Here is a 19372-nt window from a genome sequence, read left to right as displayed (position 1 = left end):
GGTATGCCAAGTTGTTGGTTTTTAGCTCTTTGGGAATCACCTTGTTGGTGCAAAAAACAAACAAACAAACAAAAAAAAAACATTCTATGTCTGTCAAACTGTTATTGTCAGTATTTTTTTGTCACTTGTCCTTTGCTAAGCTGTCTGCTATGCATAGACACTGGTTCATTTCTTGAGTTAGTTGCCTTTTTATGCTTGAATGATTCATGGGTCAGTGTTCCAAAGTTTTAGAATGATCTGCCCTTGCACGTTAGGCAGGCCTCTTCTCTTTCTGAGCATAAAACTCCTCTTAAGACACATTTATTTGCTAAAGCATTTGGCTGTCTTTTAAGGGGTTGACTCAATTTGACCTTTTTAAAAAAAACAAAAACAAAAAACAAAACAAAAAAACTCTGGTTTTATGTTAAAGTGCTTTATGAATAAAGATGGTATGGTAGTGTTTACTGGCTTAACAAAAACAAAACATAAAAAGCTCAAGAAAAAACAAAACTACTGCTGAAGACTGCTCAAGTTCACCAATGTCCCCCATAGATACCAAATCTAAATACCAAAAATGTGTTTTTAAAAAGACAAAGAGAAACTAGCCTATAATAAGTACACAAAGAAGGAAACTCTCGGTTCATGTTGTCATTTAATTTATTGTTGAATGAATTACAGAAAATATAGGGTACAATCAAATTAAATGAGCTGTACTGAGAAAAAAAATAAAATAAAATCATGATTTCAGTTAACTAAATTACATCATCAGTAGCTCTCCCATATGAACATAAAATTACAACTAATAAAATATTAAACTAATAGCTATGGTGTTATTCTTTTAAGAGTAACAAAATAAAGATTTGGTCTTTTGGAGTGCAGTGCCTCAAAAACATGACAAGAGGTTCTGCTGAGCTGTGTCTGCACATCAAACAGAAAACTACACACACACACACACACACACACACACACACACACACACACACACACACACACACACACACACACACACACACACACACACACACACCTCAAGATCCCCAAACCTTCCATAACCATTTATGATAACTAAGCAGATGAAGTATCAAAAGGTGAGGCCAGATTTTTTCTTAGCAACCAAGAGACCCCCACCCCCAAGTGAAGTGTGAGTTGACAAAAATACTTTCTAAATAAATGTACCAGGCAGCCGTCTCAAAAAAATTCAGCATTGTCTCACTCAAACAAAAATGTTGCAGATTGTGTTTTCAGTTTTGTAAATATTGGCCCCGCCCTTTCCCGCAATCAATACATATATGGTGTCCATACGCAAAGCAGAAGAGACCTAACAGAAATATGTAGAAAGAAATGACACAATCACAAGGAGGTCTAAGGGAAAATAGGAGTGGAAAATACTCTGAATAAAATACTGACAGCCTTTTAATGAGGCTTGTAGATGTCAGATGCACCTACAATAAAATATAAATACAGGGCAAGTGCCACTTTTAACAGTAACTGACTGTTATGAACTTTAAATTTCCTCCGAGTATTTTACAGTAGATATATTAGTTTATGTTGTCTTTTGAAGGGCATGTTATTCACATACTGAGCATCCATTATAGAGAAAAGCTACAAGCCTGATAAAAAGAGAAAAAACATGAAAGCAATTAATCCACGCTCATATGGCTCAAGAATAAGTATAAGCATCAAGTGGTACCTCAACATGTTCAGGTTTCTACCCTTTGATGGGCGAGATTAAGAATTGTCTACACTCCAGAGGTACAAGTGCCTCTCTTCTGCAGACGAGTGCAGGTACTGATGCACAAAGAAATAAAAAAAAAAAAAAAGACTGCTGCAGCTGTCCAAAAAAAGAAGAAAAAAAAGAAAAAGAAAAAAAATTGTCTGTGTTTTTTTAAAACAACTTCTGTTACATAACACTGTAATATTCGCTTCTTTAACCTGTTGAAATCTGGGCTGGTTCTCAAGTCACTGAGGCAGGATTAGCAGTGCGCTCACACAGCATCAGTGTGAAAGAGATGAAGGAAAAATGTATCTCTTGGCATGATGGAACAGATTCTATTCTGCTACTGAATTTGGTTGAAACCACACAGAACATGATTTCACAGGTATAAAAAGTTAAGGCAGTAATGCCATTTTTATTGGAGTCCACTGCAGTGATTAATTTCTCTGAGCAGATACAGATGGAAGGATTTTGCAGTGTTTCTGTACTGAAGAGAGATACACCGTGAATAATACTGTATATGAAACCGTTAAAGACGAAGACTTTACCCCCTACAAGGAGGTAATGACTAGAGGCTTTGTGATGACACCTTCTCTCCATTTCCGAGAATTTCATACATCTAATTACCGCTGGATGAGGAGCACCAGTGGGTGCTTTCCCCTGCGTCCCCCTGTATCAGCAGACTGGGGTGACGAATGATTACTTCACCAAAGGAAGCAGAAGCAGAAAAAGAGACTCATGCAAGGTTGTCTTCGAGTACAGCAGTCCTTTCATAATTCACTCCCTCATCAAGTCAGACATGCACACCCGCACACAACTCTCTCTCACTCAAACACACACATACGCACACAAACACAAACCTTTATTTCCCAAAACTGCCAAAGTTAGCAAAGGCATCTTGTTTGGGTGGGACCACAGCTGGGGTGATGGAGTGTGGTAGGCCCATCCCTACTGCTGGAACTCCCATTCCAGCCATACTGCCCATCATCACCGGAGCAGACATGCCCATATTCATGTTCATGTTCATTCCCATCATGCTTTGGTTTACAGGAATCCCACCCTGTAAACCTGCGGTCATTGAAGCTGGCATACCTGTGGCCAGGGAGCCAGGCATGCCAGTTGTCATTGTTGCAGGCATGCCCATTGTCATGGGGTTGCCTACCATCATAGGATTAGCTGGTGGTCTTATTGATGCCGCATGGGGCGGAGAGCTGAGGTTCAGTCCTCCGAAGTTCTGGGCCAACAGGTTGACGGGAGGCACGCCTACATGGACACATATGGAGAGTTACTCAATATTCTCTGGTGTACAACTTATAAAGTATTATAACATCTAATAACTGGATCATTAGATGGCCCATTCTAAACAATATACATTACAGCACAAAAGCTTAGGGCAGTTGGCAGAAAATTAAACATCCCTACATACAGAGTAACAATTATTTTCAGCAACAAGGACGACACCTGCAACAGATCCTTGTCTCACAGAGCCATGCTGTCAGTATCACAGGGATAATGAGGAGACAGAAGCAACTATGACACATTCCTGAAGATATCCAGAACAATAACAGCCAGCATCAAAGTAGTGTGAGGTCACTCAAAGGTTAATGAAGCCCAGTTAGGAAGCCTTGAGCTGAGCGTTTCAATGGTTGCCATCTTTGTGTTTTACACCAAATGGGATGAGCACAGCGTGGATCTGACTGAAGACTTACACTATCTGAGTAATAATTTGATTGGTAAGTTGTTAGACTATGAGCATACCTGGGATAAACTGCCTTTCTGACTCTTAGAATGACAAACAACATAAGACAGTTACATGAGGCTTCATGTTTTATTCTGGATGAACCGAAACTATCGACTAAGCCCATAAAGTCATCAGAAATTAGGTTTACTGAGCTCACAGAGTGAGGGAGCTGAGGGCTTTTCCTCCCATTGACTGCTCTAGAACTAAAAGTCAACCCCTGCTGGCCATTAAAAGGAATGCAGACAATTTCTAACCCTTAAAGCCACATGCATCTTTCATACCATCAACAGGAGCAACCTCTCTGGAACGCCAAGTACTTTCAATAAATGAGTGCAAGTCTATGGACGAACACCAACTTTGTAACGTTCTGTTTATTGCACATTAACTCTTCATGCAGGGGATTATTATTTAAAAACATCTTCACTTTACTTAAACTTTTCTACAGTATTGAATATCCAAAAGGTCTTTTGACTTTGCCATTACACTAAATCTGTAATGTGCATCAATTAAAATCCTTATTTGTTTCCTCATACTGTGTAATACACACATACCTTGCTGCTGGATGATATTGTTGAGTGTGGGTGGCGTCTTAGTGGGGTTGAAGCCTGCTGAAAGGAAGTCCAAGCTGATGTTGACAGAGGGGTCAGACCAGGTTGACCCTAATGTTCCCTGACCTCCAACGCCAACCTTCTGCTGTTGTCCTATGGGTGGCTGAGATGACATGGCTCCCAAACTCTGAAAAACAAATAAAAATGTTTTCTTTACACAATACAAAAATAAATATAGTGATATGTATAATAATTGAAAATGTACATTCTCAACTGAAGTGCCCTCCCCCAATTTTTATTTATTTAGTTATTTTATTTCATGAGAAAAATGAGACCACCTTGTTACTGCACCTACCTGTTGAGAACGAGAGAGGGGCATGGTGGGTAAACCACCAGAAGCACCGGGTGTCACCCCTCCCAGAGAGAACGTCAGGCTCTGAGAGGCACTAAGTGTTGTATGTGGACTGGTTATTTGATTGTTAACTCCACTCATCAAGTCCAAAAGCTCAGCAGAAGGTGGAATAGAGGTGGTACTGGAGGTCGGGGCTGTGGGTGACTGAACGCTGCCAAACAAGTCAGCGACAGGTTGGGAGGGACCAGAACTAGATGATGCTGGAGGACTGGCAGAGAAGGCATTCCAGTCCCCAAATTCTCCATTTCCATTGGATGATGCAGCAGCTGCCAATTGGACGGCAAAGGTACGTTTAGTTGTAACATATTGACAGGAGCTGCTCCACTCCTTTACTGCATCCTTCTTTAAAAATGTGTTACTAAATATACATTCTCAAAAAAAGAAAAAAGTCTACATAAAAGTATAGTCCAAAGTTTACATCCACTCAAGGGCACAAATATCACAGTAATTTTGGGCTTATAATGATTTCTTTGACAGTCCGTTTTACCTCGCAATGGGCAGTGGCTGTTAACTAAGAAAAAAGCCCCTGCTCCAAAATCGACACCTTCAAGCTCAAGTGAAATTTCCAGCTGCCTACATGACCAAGCCAAAAGCCTAGAAAAAGGTTTTATGGACATGAAGTACAGATTGGCCATAACAGAAAGAGTTATGTTTGGAGGAGTAAACGTTAGGCTTTCAGACCCAAGAACACTGTACCAACTGTTAAGCATGGTGGTGGTAGCATCATGCTCTGGGGCTGTTTGGGTGGTACATTGCAAAAACTGAACTAAGAGAGGAGGACTACCTGCAAATTCTTCAACTTCACCTCAAATCCATAGATGGATGGTTAAAACATAGACACAGTTGGTTGTTCCAACAAGACAATGATCCCAAACCAAATGTGGGAATTAATGAAGTACAAATACTTCATTACCGTCCTTAAGTGGAATTTTCAGGTATCCATACTTTACTTGAGTATTTGTATTTCTGACAAATGTTTACTTTTATACCAACTTTGCATTATTCAAACATTGCATGAAAATACTGGGTAGTTTTGTGCAGGATAAATAAGTTAGCCTGCAGCAAGCTTACAGCTTGTACCTGTGGTGAATTCTAAGTTGCACTGGTGCACAGTGGCTACGGTGCGGATGTCGGTATTCGGCTACATAAAGCATAATAGATCAATCTACATTTAAGCTGTACAAGCTTCAATTAATTCACTGAATACCAACTGTATATGGTCTAGTTAAAAGATAATCTACAGTATAGTGTCACAGTAGGAAATGTAAAGCCGCCGAGTTAGCATATGAGACATTTGCTTACATATTGTTAAATTCAGTTTTGTAAATCCACAAAGAGCAGCAGGTGAGCTGATCACAGCCTGCAAACTTTAAAAAAATAAATAAATACATAATTAAATATGTAAATAAATCCAGTAAATAAATAATTTACTAGAGCTCACAACAAAAATTGAGTTGTGATTCTTTTTGCCATGCTAAGTGACTACAACAGATCTTAGTGTTCCCCCACCTCCTGAATCCCACAACTGTACTCATTTTTCTGTTTAGGTGTATGAGTTGGGGTGTATGGATATATTTGTGCTTGTGCATATAACTTTTGATCCTGTTTATATTAGAGAAAATTCTAAATTAATTTAACTCGTGCACCCAGCTCCTGTTTTTTTTCCAGTCATTAAAGATGATTGGTTTAAAAATAATTTCACCCTGGAAAAAGAACAGTTCAAAGAACAAGAAAAATAAATAAAAATAAAAAAATTACCAAGACATTTATGCCTATGATAAGTGGTAGTAAACGTCAAGAGTATTATTCTACAGTATGAAGCCAGCACTAAAATAAGGTTTACCGGTGGAGGTCGGGAGGCTGGCAGAAGCTGCAGGAGATGAGAAGTCTGCAAAACCACCAATGAGGTTTGAACTGCCACCTGGAGATATCAACACAAAAACTGACTCATACAAAATTCTAGAAAAAAAAAGTGACAAAAGCAGTTTTCATTTACCTGTTGTAGTGCTCTGATTGGATAAAGGGTCGATCACAAGCAGGTCAGCCAGGCCACTGCTGGAAGACTGCCTGCTTGATGGCTAGAGAGAATGCAGGAGGAAAGTGTCCACATGTGCAAGTACACTGAAACTCTAACACATCTGGTAAGGAGCATGTGCAAATACCTTCTCCTCTGGGCTCTTGTCTCCAGTATAGTTGGCTGCAGCACCCAGGTCCAGGGTCTTGTTGGTTGCTGCCACGGTGCGCTTCCGTGTGGTGGTGGTGGTGGTTTCAGTTGCTTGTGTGATCTGAATGCTCTTTGTTGTGACTGTTTCCTCCTCATCCTTGAACTCGAGTGCTTCCTGCCTACCGTTTCTTGATGCTCGGTCCTCCTCATTGTCACTATGGCAACCACAAGAAGGATGTATAAGCGCTCAGGAGATTTTTCTTTGGTTTCGTTGTTATTGTGCTATAACTGTATGTCGGTGCACATTATTGGTTGGATGAGTAATCCAGGTCCCGGTGGTTTAAACATTAAACCATTTGATGTTCAATGTGTGGGTGACCATGCATTCATTTTTGTTTATTTATTATGAGCACTCAGTTGGCTACTGTGATAACATCTTCTGCAGCTTAAACCCCGCAATCATGCACAGATCAGTTTTCATTATTATTATTCCAGAATGCATGTTTACCTAATTCTGTCAGGCGAGTCATCTCGTTCCTTCTTCCTGAACTTGTTCAGAGTGTCATCAATGGTGCTGCCAATCTTATCACTGATCTCTCCGAGCTTCTCACTAAAAGGGAAAGATCCTCTGCTTTTATCCCAGTCTTCATCCCACTTATTCCGATCCAACTCATTAGCTGAAGGGAAAGATGACAGAACTGGAGATGATTCAGTTTCATACGAATCAAACAAAGGATGAACAGTCTTTGGTACCACTAGTATAAACCTAACTGCACATGCATAGTATCTATACTATTTATATGAGATATAGAAGTAGATAGGTGTATAGTATCTACCTAATCAATAAAAGACAAACTCAAATACAAGTTAATGAATTAATTAACAGCAATAAAAAAAACAAAACAAAACATAATACAGGTAACGCTGGTTTAACATTTTCATAAATAAAATAAAATCAAGTCTACTGTGCTTTGTACAATCTCCTTACAAATTTTTGGATGGGGAAAGTTATGTTATTAGTTGGGCTGTCAAAGAAAACCCAGCACATTACTTACAGTTCTTAAAGCTGCCCCCTCCTCCGCCCATACTGTCAGAGGAGACGCCAATGTATTTATCCTTGTTCTTCTTGGCCTTCTTCCTCTCTTCTCTTAATCTGTCATCATCCTGGATGAACTCCACCATCTCCTTCACCTTTTGACGCACATTAATACCCTGATCTTTACCACTCTCATCTGGACACAGAAGACACATGCAACACAGAAATGAAAACAAGACAATTACCTGGACAGCTGTGACATTTATTATCAACAGTACTTTGAGCAACACTGTAACCTTTCTTCCAGAGTCAGCCACCCGGGTCAATGTCTTGGAAGCTAAATGCTAGATTTCTTTTAGACATAACCACATCACAGCTCAAATTCACAGAACATTAAGAAGACTTTGGACCACAAAGAACAATTAAATTCATTTAGACACACACCAATGAAGTGGTAGTTTTCTAGAGATCTCAGGTCGTAAATGTGTTCTCTGGCACTGGTGACGACCCTTTCAGAGCCATTCCTGATCAGGTAGGCCAGCAGCAGTAAGGCCTGGTAAAAAAAAAAAAAAAAAAAAAAAAAAAAAAAAAAAAAGAGAGATAGAAGTAAGCGAAAACAGGATGAAAATTTTATTTTTTCTTAAATAAAAATTAAGAGTCAGATTTGGTTGATGTTAGTGAGAAATAATGTTTCCTAAAAATGCTCAAATTCAGAGTGTGTTAAAGTTCCCTTTCCTCTTTCTAAAAATCTTAAACACAAACTAATCTCCACAGCTGCGTGACTGAGGCTTAAGTTCATTTTCTTCATATGAAGTCTGACAGCAGACAGTGTTCAAAAATATAAGTAAACCAGTATGTCAGATTTAAAACAAACAAACAAAAAAAAAAAACACCTATAGGACATGAGACCAAAATTGCCTCAGTCAGGTTTGTACACAACAATAATCCAACAGTACCTTGTAGACTCGTCTCCAGTTCTTTTTGTTGTCCTTCAGCATCCTGGTCCACAGCATGTTCATCACCTCTGGGAACTGCTCATACATGAAGGTAGATCTACAAATACAAAAAACAATAAACAGCATTAAAAAGCTTAGAAACCAAATGCAGGCAAGTCATTTACACAGATTACACTACACATACGCTCACTCTCTGAGTGAATACATGACCTACTTGGCTATTTCTCCCATTAGTTGTCCAGAGGGTCCCCAGGGGTCATCATTGGTGGCCTCTCTCACCTTGGACTCGATTTCTGAGTAGTTCATCACCACATTGGTGCTGTTGACACAAATATATGGCACATCATCTTCATGAGCAATTGATAAATCATTTTCAAGCACAGGTGAATCAACAAAAAGAAACAAGAACAACAAATTAAATGGCTAAAGTCATGCATATATTCATGCAGGATACAAGAGAGTTAAATAGAATGAAACAAATGTTTCTCTGATAACAAGAATCCCAGTTCACTGAATAATGAATGAACTTTGTAAAAGCCTGACCGCTGCACTTCAGATTCTCGAGACAAAAAGGGAGATGTGGGAAAGTAAAGTTTGTGTGTGTGTGTGTGTGTGTGTGTGTGTGTGTGTGTGTGTGTGTGTGTGTGTGTGTGTGTGTGTGTGTGTGTGTGTGTGAAGAAAAAAAAAAAAAAAAAAAAAAAGGCAAAACAATGCCTGTTTCCTGCCCTCTTTGTATTTCAGGGCTCACCTGCTGCTGTGGTTGTTTGAACTGTTGTGCTTGTGTGCATGTGTGTATGTTGCATTTTTAATGGACACAGCTTGGTTTTGCAAATAAACACAGACAAAGAACATCAGCTTAAAGCACCACTCATTCTCTTCCTTATCATAGTCTTTATTTCCTGCTTCCTGATCTTCAACACTCTTATCGCTTCTCGATTCCTAAGCAGCTGCTTGTTTTCTCTTCTTCTTCTTTTTTTTTTTTTAACCTTTCCTCTATCTCTGCCTTCATAGCTCAGCCACTTTCCCAGCTAGAGGAAGATTCAGCTGTAATATTGTCAGTAGATGCGATACAGACAGACAGCAAGAGTTATAGGTCACCCTGACTTTTAAAAGGAAAGCCACAACTGCCAGCTCTATTGAGGCAGATCAATAAAGGCCATTCACTATGCCCAGCCAGGTACAACCAACAGCTGGTGGGAGCTGTTGTCCATCTCTCCATCTAAAGCTCTGCTGAAATTTCTGCCTAGGCTGCTTCTTTATATCTGCTCTTCTTAAAATCTTCTTAAAAATTAGAATTATCCAGATGCCACTTTGGCCTTGACATTTAGCTCCTTTTGTATAATTTTTAACCTTATGAGACAATTTTTTGACAATTGTATTTACTTTATTTAGGCTGGTTTATTATAGGTTCTGTTTAGATCTGCGATCCATCTCAAATCACTGTGGGCCTTCAGCTTGACCACAGATTTACCTCCAATTTTATCATCTACTGTTTGGAGATAATAATGGTTGAATGTGAAATCTTACCTTCACATTTGAAAGACTTTTGAAATATGTCTTGTAAAGTATAATAGTCAACCCAATCCACCATGTTTTTCTTCCCTCACTTTGAAATTAGTATTTACCAACAAATATATCAAAAACTATTAAATATAAACAGCTGAAGTTTTCACTATCTTACCATAAAATAACGGATCAGGATAATTTTTTTTGGGATGGATATATAAAAGATATCCAAGTATTGGCTAATTAAGATATAGAGATAAAATTCGAGCTTTCGTGTAATTTAAGCCAAATTAGCGGTGGTTGAGCAGAAAATGCTCTGAAAATATGATGATTTGAGAATAAGCCAAAGATGAATGAAAGGACCTTTTCAAAAAAGTTGGTTTACTCTCTGACCTACATAATCTCAGTAAACTTGAAACTCAATTTTCGTTTACAGATTTGAGGCAGTGTGGGTAACTCGCTAAAGCTAACCCAGTTTCTCTGTGAGACCTGAGGTGACAGGAAGCTGTTGTTCTTGCAGTGCAGAGACTGTACACATTATGCAGCACATTGTGCATACAACAATAGACACCACAAAGAAGCATGCGTAATCTACTGTTCAAACAGTACAATGTGGCAGGCTGCAGCACCAGCATTAGGTCCTGGATCATGTCGTTTTAGTGGCTAACAAGCTTTGTTGTTTGGACCACGGGGACATGGGCCTCCTCAGACTGATGTAGCTTCTCGAGGCAATGGAAAAATTTACTGCCCACATACATTTATTCGACCAGTTACATGCCCATGATTACTGCTTAGCTTTCTCTATATATTATATTGAATCATGAAGGCCCATTAAGGATAGCGGGCACTACTGTAGGGTGGGACAGGGCGTGATTCTGCAGCAGCACGCATAGAAACATTCATAACATACCCGACCTGGGCTTAGCGATGCTAGCAAAATTAGCTAATAGGATAGCATTTTCTCTGGATGTGAGACAAATACATCTCCGGTTTATAGCACCGCGCTTTTCCCCTCCTGACTTTAGTTATTTTTAAGCAACGTGGGTAGAGACAGAGCTTTAAAAAAGAAACAAAAAAAAAACACATCTATATTTAAAGCATCAATGTTAGAGATTGGCAGCTAGCCAGCTAGTCGACGCTAACAGCTGAGGGCTACCGCCGTGACGTCACAGCACTAAAAGCTGCTGATGCTGCCCGGCACGAGCCGCCCGGCTAACCGCTTAGCTCAGAAGCCACTTAGCGGTTTAACTCCACCTGCTCATCGGTACTCACGCTTTGTCCACCAGCTCTCTGACTTTCCACATGTTCAGCATCTCCGCGCACAGCTGCGGGCTTCGCCGCCTCGATACTACGTCGCCCCCGTGTCTCTACACCCCCCCCGCCGCGAGCCAGAGGTGGGTGTCCGGTTACCGACGACACTCTTCCCCCCCAGTCACTCCTCGATCAGCTCCGGTTGTAAGCGACCGCTGCAGTTATAACGGACCGGCCCCAGTTGCTACGGAAACGTCGTTCTCTGTCGACGTCACCGGCGCGTCGGGATCCACGCATCGCTTGCGGATTGAATCACGTGCTTTTTATGTCAAACGAGAACGGAAGACTCGTTTTATTTGTTTGCTTTTGTTTTTCTGCATATAGTAAACAGACAGTGCCTTGCTATAGGACACTTCAGCCTGGGGATGTTTGGCCTGTGCGGGATAATTCGGGTTTAGCTGATGGTATAAATAATGTATTTCTCATTTATTCGTATTTTCATATGTTAAACGGCATTTTTATATAAGAAAAAACGAGTCAAGTATTTTTTTTATTAGTAAGTAATTTATTCAAAATTGTGTATTCCTTTTTGATGAAAAAACACAAAAATATTCAGTTATTTAATGTCTTATGAATTATATCTTTATAAGTAAGAGAACTATATGTATAATAACACATATATTATATACTATCTATAACTATATAGATGTAAAGTTTTACCACTTTGTATTTCATATATACTGTTAAACAAAATAAGAAAATAGATGAATATACTGTTATTGTGGTCACTTTAATATAAATTCAGTTTTTACTTTTCTGAATTTTACATATTTTTAGTTTACCTTGTTATAGAATAGAATAGAATAGAATAGAATGCTATTATTTGTCATTTTACCTGTGTTCAGTGAAATTTGGAGTATCTCTGTGAGCAGTGCATACAGTTAAAATGAAAATAAATAAATAACTAAAATATAAAAATTAGAAAAAATGCATGCACAATACACACCAGAATTACAAGAACTATACACATATCCATTTCACAGTCTTTGGTCATATTAGAAAGTGTATGATTATCTAACATTTGTATTTTCTTTTATTTATGCTATTTTTTTCTTTGTAGTGTTAATTTTTTTTATCTTATAAAGGTATCTGTTTTGTCATATTGTGAGTATTAATTTATTCAATTAAAAAAAACACCTTTTCTCTTTTATACTTTTTGTTTTATGTTTGTTGTTTTTAACTTCATTCTAAAAGCTGTAATAACAATTTCCCCTGCGTTGGGATGAATAAAGCGTGTACCTGGGTGCTTGTGTAGAACAACATAAATTCAAATAAGCATAATTAGAAATAGACAAAAGTGATGTTTTCCACATCCCATATATCAGGTAATACACTAAAGAGCATGAACAGAATCTACATGGAGAAAAAGAAACACTTTAAACTGGGAGCACTGGACCAAAATCACAATATCCTTTACAAATCTGTAAACAGCTCCAGTGAGTTACAAAATACAAGTCTGAGTGGAAAGGACTACAGAAGACACACTATAACTACAAGTAAAACTACACGTCCAACAACACTGTGTTTAACTGACACAGAGAATACCACCACCAGGAAAGACAAGGATAGGCTCTTCCCGTCATCACTGCAAATTATATCCAGTGTTGGGGAGTAACGGAATACATGTACCGCCGTTACGTATTTAAAATACAAAATATGAGTAACTGTATTCCGTTACAGTTACCGTTTAAAAAGGTGGTATTCAGAATACAGTTACTTTGTTGAAATAAATGGATTACACTGCGGTACTTTCCCGTTTCATTTTGTCGCGGGTCAGGACTGTTTGGGTTTTGTTTGACAGCTACGTTCTGTTGTTCCAGGCGGCAGCGTTACGGTTGCCATGGTTACAGGGCGACGCGCTCTCTCTCTGCGACTGTGTGTTTCCTGGGTGAGAGAGCGCCTTTTCGTTGTTGTTGTTGTTGTGCTAAGCTAACAGGCAGAATGCTACAAGCATAGCTCTAAAGAATGTAGCATCATGGGCAGTGTAGTCCGTGTTGCAGGGAGAATGGACTGCCATACCCGTTATGGGTCTGTGAGCGCGAGGAGGGAGAAAAAGGGGAGTAGAAAGGTACGAGTTGTCATCGAGCAAAAACGGGAGCTGGAAGCATGTAAATATAATAATAACCACTTCAGCCAAGAAGAGTGCCTGACGAGCCCAGTTGTAAGTAAGCTATTAAGACTCGACTGTACACCGTGTTCGTGTTTTCCTCCGAAAACAATAAGTTCCGTTGGAGCAGCCTTTCAACGCCTGCCTCTGTCTTTCGCAAGAAAAATTGACCCACACAACAAAGTAAAGCTAATTTTCGGCTACGAGCCGACAGGGACCCCGCCGTATTAGTCAGAGGTCCCTTTACTACAGTTCGGAGTCGCGGACCTTCAGTAATAGTAATAAATCACACAGCAATAGTACATTCACGTTGTTGTAAAAAGCACGATAATATATTAAGTAATCCAAAGTATTCAGAATACGTTACTGTCATTGAGTAACGTAACAGAATACGTTACAGAATACATTTTGGGGCATGTATTCTGTATTCTGTAATGGAATACATTTTAAAAGTAACCTTCCCAACACTGATTATATCATTTTATAAACAAATATAAAAATGTAATAGTTAATTAAATTAGCCTGATTCAAATAACAATATAAGCATTTCTGTAGAGTTAAGGTTTGTTTTATCTATAGTCTGAAGACCCGAAGATGACGTTTTAACGGAACTTTCATCCATTAGAAAATGCTCCCTCCAGTGGTTAAAGTGTAGTACTGCATCAAAGTGATCTTATAGGCCTAAGTTCGACTTTTGAGTGAGAGCTGTTGGCTTGAATTATTCCATAACTAATAATGTCAGCTCTAAATTAGTTTAAAAATGATGTAAATATTATTTAATTAAAGTACACAGCATCCTGTATGATTTTTTTTATATTTACAGGAGAAAAATAATGTTTAAATCTGTCAGCTGATCTCCCGCCCGCAGATCTCCTGTCATTTCTTCATTCTTCCGTCCAGAATGATGCCCACTTTCAACCCTCACCCTTCATCACTTCCTAGCGCCACTTCTTTTCCACAGCAGCCCTGCTCCACATCCTGCTGCAGAGCATCACAGAAGCTTGTAACCCAGCATCCAGGTCTTAGTGTTAGCCCAGCTTGTCTCCATACTTTGCTCCAGAATCATTTCTGCATGCTTAGCCTTTAGTTCCAGTTCCTTCGGGAGTAACCTTTCTTCTGCTGCCAGTCACCTGCCTGCCCTCATCTTCTCCCCTGTTCACCAGTTTTTTCCACCGCCTGGCCGCCTTCTGCACAGCCTCTTCAAACCTCCCCAGTTTTTGCATTTTCCTTGGATTCTCCTCCAAGAGTTCTCCCACTGACAGGCTTCACTTGAATTTTTTGGACCCGAGTGTGTTCCTGGCTCAGCATCTGAGTGAGCCAAAGCTTATATTATTGATAAGCTGGCAGAGGTATTTAGGTCCCCAATCTGGTTCTTAACAAAGTATTAGCCTCTAACAGAACAAAATAAAGACATCTCTTCTTTTGATTGATTCGTTGCCTTTCATAGAAGTGCTCTTCACTTTTTAATCTACCAAAAAAAAAAAGAATAGGAAAACGGGCCCATCTTAGTATTTCCTTGTTTAGTTTAAGTTCTTCTTTGACAGTATTCAGTGTTTTCATTTGAAGAAATAATAAACTGGCAGCAACTCATACAACTCATATCCATAATGTATGAGAAAAAGACAAATCTCCCCCCCAACTCCCCCATTCTGCCCACTCCCCTTGAGTATTTAAGCTTTTGCAGACATCTTGTAGATGTATTTCCTACTAATGCCTCCAATGAATTCAGTTTAACTACTTCTCTAAGAGGATACCTCCATACGCCTTTGCTTTGTCTTTCTACTCATTGCCATGGTGACCCACCCACAGCACAACAACCTCAGCACAGAGCACATCCCCGGTGCCCTGAGCCAAGCAGGTCACACCGCGGCAGCCGTCTTTCTTGGGTTCATCCTGGTTCTGGGGTTCTTCGGCAACTTTCTGGTGCTCCTGGTGTTCTCACGTTTTTCTGGGCTGAGGACTCCGGCCAACCTGCTTCTCGTCAACATCAGCATCAGCGACATGCTCGTTTGCATCTTTGGCACATCCCTCAGTTTTTCCGCCAGCGTACGTGGCAGGTGGCTGACAGGTTCCTACGGGTGCAAGTGGTATGGCTTCTCCAATGCTCTCTTCGGTGAGTGAGGTTAATGAAGCCCAGTTTTACTCTGGGAAAGGAGAGCGTAGCATAAAAGGCAGTTTTTGAACACTATTGTAGTTTATATTTTTTATTCTTCACTATTCCATTAAAAAACTAACGAAGATCCAAATAAGAAAAAACCCACAACGAGGCTTCTTTGGATCCTGTTGGGTATAGTTTGTAAAATGTTTTTATAAAATTATTTTATCTTGAAATGTTTCTGCTACTCTGGTTATGAAAAATAAGAATGCATCAGCATCCTGTTTGATCACTGCTGCTCTTTCACCTGACGTCTCTCTATGGCAGGGATCGTGTCTCTAGTGTCTCTGGCTCTCCTGTCCTTTGAACGCTACTCTGTGCTGCTCTGCAAGCAGCAGTCGGACTCCTGTCAGTACCGCAGGGCCTGGCTCGCCGTCGCAGCCTCCTGGCTCTATTCGCTGGTGTGGACAGTGCCGCCACTGCTGGGCTGGAGCAGGTCAGCCAACCTGAAATATTCCAGACCTCAGAGAAAAGTCTGTGATTTACAAAATAATGAACCACTACAGCTGGCAGAAATAGAGGCAGAGTGATAATCAGAAGGTTGGTGGTTCAATTTCTGGCTGCTCTAGTCTGTGTGCCAATGTATCCTTCAAGATACTGAACCCTGTTTCCCGATGTCATCAGAGTGAATATTATATTAAAGGGCTTTGAGTGCTCAAGTAGAGCTGAAAAACACTAAATAAGAACCAGTCTGTTCACTGCTTTAACAATGAGATCAAAGGCTGAGAAATGTTAGGTCATTAGAGAGCTCTGGCTCATTGTAGTTCACTGTTTAAATGCCTAAAGATGATTAAAGACACAAGCTCTCTCATGACTTGAGCACACTTTTTTGTTGCAGCTGTGTGTCTCTAATATATGTTTCTCTCTGGTTAAGCAAGTGACGTGTATAACTGAGAATATTTGCATTGAATTGAACATTTGGGTAACAGGAAGCTGATTTTTCATCTTTCATTTTTAAATTTTTTAAAAATTTATTTTTAGGTTTTTTATATTAAAGGTCAGCTGTGGTCTGGCATGGATATAAACTGCAACTTAAGTTCTCGGTCCAGGCAGCTACCTCAGTAGCCACAAATTCTGAGTTTTGCTTTCAATCCATATCCGTGTGATTTTATTTCACACAAAAGCAGCTCCATGTTTTCATTCTTTGACTGAGTGGATTTATGTATGTCATGCTGGACTTTAGTGCAGTGCCTTCACTTCCCTTTAAGCCAGTTTATTTCTGATTGACTGTCATTTATTAAAAACAGGTTTAAACACTGAGCTGGTGGGACTTTACGGTCAGGGCTGTGTGCCTGAGATGACAACATTAAGGATATCGGCTCGTTTTGGCTCACAGAGAGTATTTGCACATATGCTGACCTCATTATTTGGAAACTTGGCCGTGTTTTATATGCATCCAACACTCTAACAGTACAGATATGTCAGGAAAGCCAAAAAAGGACATCTTTAAAAAAATGAAAACATTAAATCAACCTCATTAAAACTGGCATTTTTCTTGTTTTTCACAACAGAAGTATTTAAAATGTGTACATATTTTAAAAAAACAAGATATTTTCCTGCTCTGTGCAACCCTTTTGTCTATTTGAGAGCTGCTTGTTTCTGTTTTGTTTGATGAAGGAAGACAGTAACTTACTGTTCATCCTGTGTTGCGGTGCAGCTATGGGCTGGAGGGTCCTGGCACCACCTGCTCGGTCCAGTGGCACCAGCGCACAGCCACGGCTCGCTCTTATGTCAGCTGTCTGTTCGTCTTCTGCCTCCTCCTGCCGCTGGTGCTCATGTTCTTCTGCTACGGGAAGATCCTCCTCGCTGTACGAGCAGTGGCGAGGCAGGTAAGCTCGTAGCTTCACCTTTGACCTCTGCGTAATGTTTGAAATCTGGCTCTCACCTCTGTGCATCTGCCGGTGTGTTTAAAAGAAGTGTGGGTGTCTGCAGGTCACAGGGATTAACTCAACCTACCCTGACTGGAGAGAAGGCCGTGTCCTTCTGATGGTGGTCACCATGGTGACAGGCTACCTATTGTGCTGGATGCCATACGGAGTTGTGGCGATGCTGGCTTCATTTGGAAGGCTGGGCTTAGTGCCGCCTGCCGCCAGTTTAATCCTCTCACTGTTGGCAAAAACCAGCACCGTCATCAACCCCTTTATTTACGTGGTGCTGAACAGCCAGGTAAGAAAACAGGAAAAACTCCTCCAGATTAAAATGACACCAACTTTCATCAGCAGCAACTCCGATACCTGACTATTTGAAATCATTTTCATTAAAAACAAAAATAAAAATATTCATTGGAAAACATTTTAAAATGCAAACACCTCCAATCATAAAGTGATGGACATGGTCAGCAGCAATATTCAGGGAGGCTGTATCATTTAAACAGTGCCCAGTTGATACTAAGGGGCCCAAAGCGTGCTGAGAAAATATCCCCCACATCATTACACCAACACTAACCGGCCTGAAATGTTGATACAAGGCAGGCTGGATTCATGCTTTCATGTTTACATCAAATTTCCTATTTCCAGTTTTCTGTTCTTCAATTTTAGTGAGTGCATGTGAACTGTTGCTTCGGTTTCCTGTTCTTAGATGACAGTAGTGACACTCAGTAGCTCATCTGCTTCAAGGTTTGACGAGATGCACTTCTACATTCAATTGATGAAACGATTCAAATTGCTGCACCTTTAGACTGCTTCCAATCTTTCTTCTCTGACCTCTGACATCAACAAGGCATTTTCACCCAGAGGAGTGAAGCTCAGGGACCTCCTGTTTTTGGCCCATTCACTGTAAACCGTGCAGATGGTTGGGCAGGAAAATCCCAGCAGATCAGCAGTTTCTGAAATACTCAGACTAGCCTATCTGGCTAGTCACTTTTTTTCTTCATTCTGATCCTCGGTTTGAACTTCACCAAGTTGTCTTGATCATGTCTACATGCCTAAATGCATTGTTCTGCCTTCAAGGTTAGTATACAAACTAAAAGCAGGTGTGAAAACATTTAAGTTAACTGAAAATAAAATGAAAACTAACTGAAACTTGCAACTAAAATAAAAATGTGGAACCCCTGAGAAGATGTCCTCCAGGTGATAATAATTAGAAGTACCGAAACTAACAGTGAAACTAGTAAAAATTTATATAAAATTGAATTAAGCACAACAAATCCACAGTAGTTGAACTAAAATAAAACCCTCATACAATAAAGCCCCCATACTGGAAAAATAATTAGACAAAATTCCTGTTCCCATTTGGACTTATTGTCCAAATGTTTTCTGAAAGTCTAAAATCCCCCTCATAGCGTGTGTAAGAGATGGTCTGAAGTTCTTTTTTCCCCTAAAGATTATCATGTGGTTAATATCAGGCATGCATGGATTTTCCTTCTACCTCTCTTTCCCTCTCAGTTCTCCAGGTGTCTCCTGCACATGATCGGGTGCAGCTCACAAGCTCCGCCCACCCTAGAAAACCTCTCACAGCCCAGCAGCAGGGAGATGTGGCATCACGCTCCCAGCACGCCAACACGGGAACAAAATACAGTAACGCCCCAGTTCACGTCCAGAGGGCAGCAGGTCCAGCGTGGTGCTAGTGGCTCAGTGTGAAGCACAGAAGATAACGACTGTCCTGCTTTATAAACATGCTCTGTATTTATAATTAACGAGTCAGTTCTCCGTCGTTCCTTTAAATGGTGCTATGTCAATTCGGCGCCACCGGGTGGCGCTATGGAGAACATTAAACTAGTAAACAAATAGGTGGACCACAGCAAG

At 40.1% G+C, this 19372-nt stretch overlaps 2 protein-coding genes across 3 annotated transcripts; one reads left to right on the top strand and one right to left on the bottom strand.

The window, feature by feature from the left end:
- Positions 1-744: 744 nt before the first annotated feature.
- LOC308387099 (clathrin interactor 1-like) lies at positions 745-11570 on the bottom strand. 2 transcript variants are annotated; one of them, XR_013969889.1, is made up of 13 exons: positions 11329-11570; positions 8765-8869; positions 8551-8647; positions 8039-8147; positions 7614-7790; positions 7067-7235; positions 6557-6773; positions 6391-6472; positions 6238-6315; positions 4338-4660; positions 3986-4169; positions 971-2956; positions 745-916 (listed from the first exon to the last, which is right to left on the bottom strand). XR_013969889.1 is itself a non-coding variant. In XM_080866988.1 (12 exons), exons 1-12 carry the CDS (start codon positions 11367-11369, stop codon positions 2556-2558), a joined length of 1983 nt encoding a protein of 660 aa, XP_080723114.1. In that variant the 5' UTR covers positions 11370-11570; the 3' UTR covers positions 745-2555. The 2 variants fall into 2 exon arrangements, 1 of the variants encoding a protein (XP_080723114.1); XM_080866988.1 differs by having other exon boundaries at positions 745-2956.
- A 3695-nt stretch (positions 11571-15265) lies between these two features.
- Positions 15266-19219, top strand: LOC308386980 (pinopsin-like; the record flags this gene model as incomplete). Its single annotated transcript, XM_080866836.1, has 5 exons — positions 15266-15587; positions 15897-16065; positions 17287-17458; positions 17562-17795; positions 19013-19219. 5 exons carry the CDS (start codon positions 15266-15268, stop codon positions 19205-19207), a joined length of 1092 nt encoding a protein of 363 aa, XP_080722962.1. The 3' UTR covers positions 19208-19219.
- Between the last annotated feature and the right edge of the window lie 153 nt (positions 19220-19372).

This window comes from Rhamphochromis sp. 'chilingali', assembly GCF_963969265.1.
Source record: "Rhamphochromis sp. 'chilingali' genome assembly, chromosome: 19".
Lineage (NCBI taxonomy): Eukaryota > Metazoa > Chordata > Actinopteri > Cichliformes > Cichlidae > Rhamphochromis > Rhamphochromis sp. 'chilingali'.
This window is presented reverse-complemented; position numbering and strand designations above follow the sequence as displayed.